The sequence below is a fragment of the Oxyura jamaicensis genome, chromosome 20 (assembly GCF_011077185.1).
Source record: "Oxyura jamaicensis isolate SHBP4307 breed ruddy duck chromosome 20, BPBGC_Ojam_1.0, whole genome shotgun sequence".
Lineage (NCBI taxonomy): Eukaryota > Metazoa > Chordata > Aves > Anseriformes > Anatidae > Oxyura > Oxyura jamaicensis.
Window position 1 is genome coordinate 11065346 of NC_048912.1, and position 7533 is coordinate 11072878.

General features: G+C 44.7%; 2 protein-coding genes across 2 annotated transcripts; one reads left to right on the forward strand and one right to left on the reverse strand.

Annotated features, from left to right (window-relative positions):
• Window positions 1-282: 282 nt before the first annotated feature.
• TUBB1 (tubulin beta 1 class VI) lies at window positions 283-3795 on the forward strand. Its single transcript, XM_035343697.1, has 4 exons — window positions 283-426; window positions 2160-2268; window positions 2484-2594; window positions 2715-3795. Exons 1-4 carry the CDS (start codon window positions 370-372, stop codon window positions 3782-3784), a joined length of 1347 nt encoding a protein of 448 aa, XP_035199588.1. The 5' UTR covers window positions 283-369; the 3' UTR covers window positions 3785-3795.
• A 1614-nt stretch (window positions 3796-5409) lies between these two features.
• Window positions 5410-6873, reverse strand: ATP5F1E (ATP synthase F1 subunit epsilon). The gene is made up of 4 exons (XM_035343700.1): window positions 6716-6873; window positions 6467-6628; window positions 6414-6435; window positions 5410-5553 (listed from the first exon to the last, which is right to left on the reverse strand). Exons 1-2 carry the CDS (start codon window positions 6745-6747, stop codon window positions 6505-6507), a joined length of 156 nt encoding a protein of 51 aa, XP_035199591.1. The 5' UTR covers window positions 6748-6873; the 3' UTR covers window positions 5410-5553; window positions 6414-6435; window positions 6467-6504.
• Window positions 6874-7533: the final 660 nt, after the last annotated feature.

Sequence of the window (7533 nt, forward strand, 5' to 3'; positions counted from 1 at the left end):
GCACAGAGCTTTGAATCACACTGCTGCATAAAGAACTACAATTAATTCTAAGTGTCCAGGTGTGTTCAGTGTACGAGATACAATTTGCTCTTCCAAACTACTCTCAGCAATGTACCTGTGCTCTTATACCCTATCCGGGGGCAGTGAATATGTACTTTGCCTTTTTGTGACAAATTTCATGTGCCACTTGTGAGGAGTTGGCTACTCCCCTTGCTGGGTGAGTGACAATCTCACCAGTATAAAAAGGCCCCTTGGGGCGGACTGTGCTGGGTGTAGCTGATAGAGCAGCAGAAAGAGGGCTTGCTCTAGGGACTGCAGCTAGAAGTCCTGTGCTGGGCTGTAGCTACCAACAGGTCTAAGCTGCACAAAATGCGTGAAATCGTGCATCTTCAGATTGGCCAGTGTGGAAACCAAATTGGAGCAAAGGTAAGGTCTCCTTTCAATTTTGGTCCTTAGGAGTAAGTGCAGTCATCAGTACCAGGTCAAACACCATTAACAGATGGGGACTTAGAAGGAGGGACAATTACTTTGTTGACTCAATGATAGGATGCATGGCATGCCAGCCATGTTTATGAGTGTTTTGATGTGAAAGTTGTAAGACGGACATGCTCCTCATGCAGAGGTTGATCTTAAGACTGTCAAAGAATGGTTTCATTCTGCAAAAACTGTAAAACTAATAATAATATGAGAATGGTCTTATATCTGCAATAACTATGGCACAGAGATTCTAAGTGCTTCAGAGCATTCCTGCTGGGACTCAGGGGCATTAAAATCCAGTCTGCAAAATACCAGGACAAGTGAAGGAGCCAACAACTTCACAACTGCAAGTTTGTTATGCCAGTGCTTAAGTTCAGACACAGCACTAACTCTGCCACATAATAATCATTAATATGGGATGGTATTAGTCAACTGAAAGACCTGTGCTGTCAGTGAACAATTAGGCTTTTCTAAGTTAAGTTAAGGATTCCTGCCTAACTGGCCTCCTGTGAGAGACAGTCATGTCATTTGGAGTGCATCTGTGTAGTTTAAACAATGGTATGCTACAGTCATTGCTGACTTTGTGCGCCAGGATAAAAATAATAATTAAAAAAACATTCTTTTTCTGTACAGTGTCCATAACACTCTTTGTGTTTACTTAGTAAGAAGCTAAAAAAAAAAAAAGTATCTGGGTTAATTTGGGGCTGGGGGTGTTTGAAGACACATGCTAGCTGAAGGAGTGTTCCATTCTGTTCTTCCTCCATTTCTCGCTACCACAAACATCACCTTGGTTTCTTCTATTGACACACGAAGCTGTGGATGGCCAGGAAATGTAATGCTTAGCCCCAAACAGTTTGAATGCAGCCAGTGTGAATACTGAAAGTTTTATAATTTTGCTGTTGTATCTGTCCTGGAAACCACTTAACGTCTAATAGGACCAGTATAAAAGCACACATGCACATAAATATACCATGCGCGTGTTGGCAATGTTGTAGTTGTAGAGCTGAAATGGTTGCTAACCCAAAAGACCTTTAAAATTAAAATAGCCTGCTCATTATATTGGCTGGGTGTGTCTGCATTAACACTGCCGTGGCAGCTGCCTTGATAAGCGCCCCAGTACAAGACACCCATATGAATGTCAAGATAGGACATCCAGGCCCAGTATCTGCTTGCAGAAAGCACTGCTCCCATGCAGACTTGGCTGAGCTGGTGTTGCCGTGCCACATGCCTCAAAGCACACACCTCCCCCAGCCCAACACAGGCTTTTGTTATATTTATACCAAACAGTACCCGTGTCATTTAAACTAGTATTAATTCTGTGCTATTTAAACTAGTATCAATTTTCCTTTACTAGAGAGGCAACAAACGGAAGGCCTCCACCTACTAGTGCACAGGCAATGTCTAATCAGCATAAATGGTCTACTGAACTCGCCCCTTGAATTTACTGGGAGGGAGAGGAGGAGAGGAAGCCCTCCGCTCTGATGGGCTCCTTTGCATTTCATTCAGCTGGTTGTACTGAAATTGCTCTTCCACCCTCTGCAGTCTAACCCGTACATGGCAAATCATCCCTCACTTCAGCCGCAGTTCCTCCTTTGTGTGGAGTCACTGGCATGAGAGTTGCTGCTGGACACCTTGTGTTGGGAAAAAAAAAATCATGACGACTGTATTGAATCTCTTTTCAGTTCTGGGAGGTGATAAGTGATGAACATGGAATTGATATCGCTGGAAACTACCGTGGGGATGCATCACTGCAGCTTGAGCGAATTAATGTGTACTTCAACGAGGCTTACTGTAAGTGCACAGTGCTGTTAGGATGTCAACAATTTACAGGGAGAAAATGAAGGTTAAAATAAGTAATAGAATTTAAAAACCAAAAACCAAAAACCACCACCACCACCAAACAACACCATCACCACCCCAAACCTGTAGGTGTGTTGGATTTTTTCAGAGTAGGTTATAAGCCTGTCTGTTTTCTAACGGTAGTTGGTCATTTTCTTTTTTTCCAGCCCATAAATACGTGCCCCGTTCTATCTTGGTGGACCTGGAACCTGGTACAATGGACAGTGTACGCTCCAGCAAAATAGGCCCGCTATTTCGACCTGACAATTTTATTCATGGTATGTACAGCAAAGTAAGTGGGGCCAACTGTCTCAAACTAGCCTTTTAACCTCAGCCTTGTAGCCTTTAAAAATTGCTCGTTAATTTTGTGGTTGTTCTGTCTGTAATTCTGTTTACAGGTAATTCAGGTGCTGGAAACAACTGGGCTAAGGGCCATTACACAGAGGGAGCTGAACTGATTGAAAATGTCATGGATGTGGTCAGGAACGAGTGTGAGAGCTGTGACTGCCTTCAGGGATTCCAGCTCATCCATTCACTTGGAGGTGGTACAGGCTCGGGTATGGGCACACTCCTCATCAACAAAATCAGAGAAGAATATCCGGACAGGATTATGAACACCTTCAGTGTTGTGCCTTCCCCCAAAGTATCCGACACAGTCGTAGAGCCGTACAATGCCATCCTCTCCATCCACCAGCTAATAGAGAATACAGATGAAACCTTTTGCATTGACAACGAAGCGCTGTACGATATATGTTTCAGAACTTTAAAGCTCACCAATCCCACCTATGGTGACCTCAATCACTTAGTGTCCCTAACGATGAGCGGTGTCACAACCTCGCTCCGTTTTCCTGGCCAGCTGAACGCAGACCTGCGGAAGCTGGCTGTTAACATGGTGCCCTTTCCTCGCCTGCATTTCTTCATGCCAGGCTTTGCTCCACTGACGGCTCGAGGTAGCCAACAGTACAGAGCCCTCTCGGTGCCAGAGCTTACTCAACAAATGTTTGATGCACGCAACATGATGGCAGCCTGTGACCCCCGTCGTGGGCGTTACTTGACTGTGGCTTGCATCTTCAGAGGCCGAATGTCTACCAGAGAAGTGGACGAACAGTTGCTGGCTGTCCAGACCAAGAACAGCTCCTACTTTGTGGAGTGGATCCCTAACAATGTCAAAGTGGCTGTGTGTGACATACCGCCGCGAGGACTGAAGATGGCAGCTACCTTTATTGGCAATAACACAGCCATCCAGGAGCTCTTCATCAGGGTTTCTGAACAGTTCTCAGCTATGTTCAGAAGAAAAGCCTTTCTCCACTGGTATACTGGTGAAGGCATGGATGAGATGGAGTTTTCTGAAGCAGAGGGAAACACCAACGACCTTGTTTCTGAGTACCAACAGTACCAAGATGCCACTGCAGATGTTGAGGAATATGAAGAGGTAGAAGCGGAAGCTAGTCCAGAAAAGGAAACATAAGAACAACGACAACATGAAAACATTCTCCAGATAAGCCCGTTGTCATTCACTAAAGAAAAAGCAGTAGTCATCAACTGCATGCCAAAAATAACACTTAGATTTTTTCCTCTGTATCTGGCCAAAGTATATCCAGTATTACAATACGATGCTTTTAAAATTAACAGCAGTTATGCTTTACTTTCCTAAACAACTGTTGACACTGAATCTCCAAAGCAGATCCACTATGAAGGCAAGTACCCTCATAACAGCCTTTCCTGTAAATGTATTCACTGTCTGAATATTATTGCTTGACACAATGTAATATAGAGTCTGTGTATGTACATGCATGTATCTATCAGGATCATAAGCAACAGCAAAATATGCTATCAACTCATCACATTTATTTATTTTCAGGTAACCACAGTCCATATCTTGTTTATGAACTTGCTACTGTTTTAGGAACACATACACATCTGTAAAACCTTTAAATCTGTTTTATTATGCACTCTGTAGACACATCTTCATCTAGAGACATTGAAGTTCAAGTTGCATGGGGAAGGGAGAAAAACAGAGATGGACAAGAGTAAATACGGACTTTTTTTTTAATAGTTCTGTAACATCAGTGGTCTATATTATTGCAGAGCTTGTACTCATCGTTGTGTGATGTTTCCCTTTCAAACTATAGCTTGAGTCATACTAGCATACAAAACTGTGAACGCTGTATTTTGGTGTGGTATTCTCTCCCCCCCCCCCCCCCCTATTGTAAGTTTTCTTCCTATCATTCAGTACAGCAAAACAGACGGAATGGTTTGCAGCTAGACGTAAGTTCAACAGCAATCATTAAATAATACCTTGACAGAAAAGTTTTATGTCCTTCACAGCCATCTACTTAACACTGTATGTAAAATATTCTTTAAAATAAAAACATATACCAATACTACAAAATAATACTTGAAAGATTTGATAGTGATTTATTTTTATAAGGATTAAAATATATTTAAAAGTTTTTACACAAAAAAGCACTTTTTAATACTCCTGGGAGAGTTTGTTATACTCTGCAGAAAGCAATGGCTCATGTTTTACTTTGGGTCATTTGTATTACAGTGATGATAACAGCATCTAGGTGAACACAAACCTGATGCCAGTTATGTCAGTGTATTGTCTTCCTTCCTCTACAGTGGGACATTAAGCATGCACATCCCCAGAGAAGTATTCCACTTGCAGTTTTGTCTTCAACTTACACCTCATGAAAGTGATTTTCACTGAATTAGTTTGTTTTGAGCACACATGGAAGATGACCTCCCCAGTGGGAGAACTTTAAAGACAACAGCGTACCACTTCCAGCAATGGGACAGAACTGACAGATAGATTTTTGATTACAGTTCTGAAGTTACGTTGCTTCCGTTCTTTGCTGACATACGTTCTAAATGATTAATTCCGCAAAATATTCATTAATCATGAAATGATGTAAAGAAAAAAGCTTTAAATGGCAGCTACATCTCGCTCATTGATATACCTGAAAACCAAGAGATCTGACTTAAAAATAAACACCTGTTGCTGCTGAATGGTAGAGTCTGATAAAGTCTCTTAACTCAAGATGTCTCTGTAAAAGGGAGCACAGAGGAACAACAGTTGCCACACATTCATTTGTTTAACCACAAGTGACATTTATTAGCGTGCTGATGTACACACAGGCAAGTTTTACAGTTAACACGATGACATTGTATTGCAGTCTCGAGCCTGCCTACAGCTTGCAGTTTGCTGTTACAGTATTCGCCACAGATCAGTTCCTAGGAGAGATTTAAAATACAAGTCACTTGATTGAAGAATGAGAAAACACGTTCAAGGTAGATTTCACACAAGTTAATAATAGTTAACCTCAGGGTTAGAAGCTGTCCTACATTCATGGTACGACAGCCTATTTTTCAGGACATCAAATAAACTAATTCCTGATTATGCTTAAAACAACTTCTTATGCAAAACAAAGTCTCCATGTGGCTTTTGCCAACCATATTAACTGGAGATCTTCCTTCAGAGGTTTATTTTTAAAGACAGTCTTGTTGTCATTTACAAGTATGCTGATCAAGCATCTTACAGAGACATCTCAACCATTTCCACAATGTTACTGTCTCTGCTAACATAGTTACGGTAACGTTACGGTACACAGTTCACCTTTACTGGGACAGATTGTTCTTATGCACCTAACAGTCCTAGTCATAAAGCAATCCTTCCTAGTGACATTATCTACTGCTGCTTGAGGCAGCGCCCAGAAGAGATTTCAGCTGCTCACGATGTACGCAACATCACAAATGCAGGTACAAGCAGCACCCACCTCTCACAGGTACCAGCTGACCCTTACACAGATTAGGATTTACTCAAGGTTAACTTCTACTCAGCATACTGAGCAGAAGTGGTCCCCTGCGAGGCTGTGTCTGGCCTGGCAAAGCCAGGGTGTTCAGAGCTCTCACCTCTTACAAGGACACAGCTGTTTTACCGCAGTCTGTAACAGCTTTGACCAAGACCCAAACATTCAAACCAGAGCCTGACGGCACGGCCCCAGCTCGCTGCACTAAGGACGGGGAGCCCTTTCCTTCCCCCAGGTGAGAACACAGGCACCACAGGCACCGTCAGCCGCCACCCCGCTCTGCACCCGAGCGCCGGGCTTATCTCCCACGGGCAGCCCGAAGCCGCGGGGCGGCTTCCGCTGCCGTGCCCCGAGCGGCCGACCCGGCGCCCACCTCTCACTCCTTCTTGGGCTTCACGGTCTTCACGGTGGCCATCGCCGCCCTCTCCGCCTCGGCCTTGTACTGAGGCTTCATGGCCGCTCGGACGGCCTGGGCGCAGATCTGCGAGTAGCGGATGTAGCTGGCGAGAGGGAGAGAGGCGAGGTGAGAACCGAGCGGGCACGGGAGGGCGGAGGAGCCCCAAAGTCCCCCCGCGCCGCCCCGCTACCTGAGGCCGGCCTGCCGCCAGTACGCCACCATGGCTGCGCCCGCCGCTCCGCCACCAGCAAGGTCAGCGCCCGCCGGAAGGGGAAAGACCGCTCTGCCGTCCTCTGGCCAACCAGCGGGCGAGAATTGCCTTCTGCCCAATCAAACTCCGAGTTCCCTCAGGGAAGCTGACCAATGGTAAATGAGAAGTCTCTGTAGCCGCCGTCCCTCTCCTCTGATGGCGGCCAATGAGAGGGCCGAATGCGGCACGCGCCTCCCGCCCTTTCTCCTCGAGGGGTCTCGCGAGGGTGGGGGCGGGGCCCCCGGGAGCTGCCTCGCGGCTGAGGCGAGGTGTGAAGGGCGGGAAGAAGGGGGGGGGGGTCTGCCGTCGTCAGTGCCTCAGCTTCCGCAGCTCGAATGTAAAGGTGAAAATTATTTATAAGCATTCACAATGATTTTTATAATTATTTATAAATTTTCGAGTTGGAGTGTTAAGCCACTTGTGGCCAAGCTTTGCCACGTTCACTTTTATCCCCTAGAACATGGGGATCCCCTTGGCATGGGGTTCTTGTGGGCATAAGGCATTGCGCACACCTGACATTGTATTAATCATTTACTCTAAATAGATTCATGAGAAACAACATAGCTGCTAGTTCACTATCATCCCTTTCTCACTACTTGATGGAAAAACAGACATTCCCATATATGAGAAGGAAAAAGTTGTAAGAAGACTTAAAACAAGTTGCATAAGGAATCAATCAACATGGTTCTAAATGAAATGTTAATTTGAGTAATTATGGCTAAGGTTTTAAGCAAGGAAAATTTTGGATTATTATTATT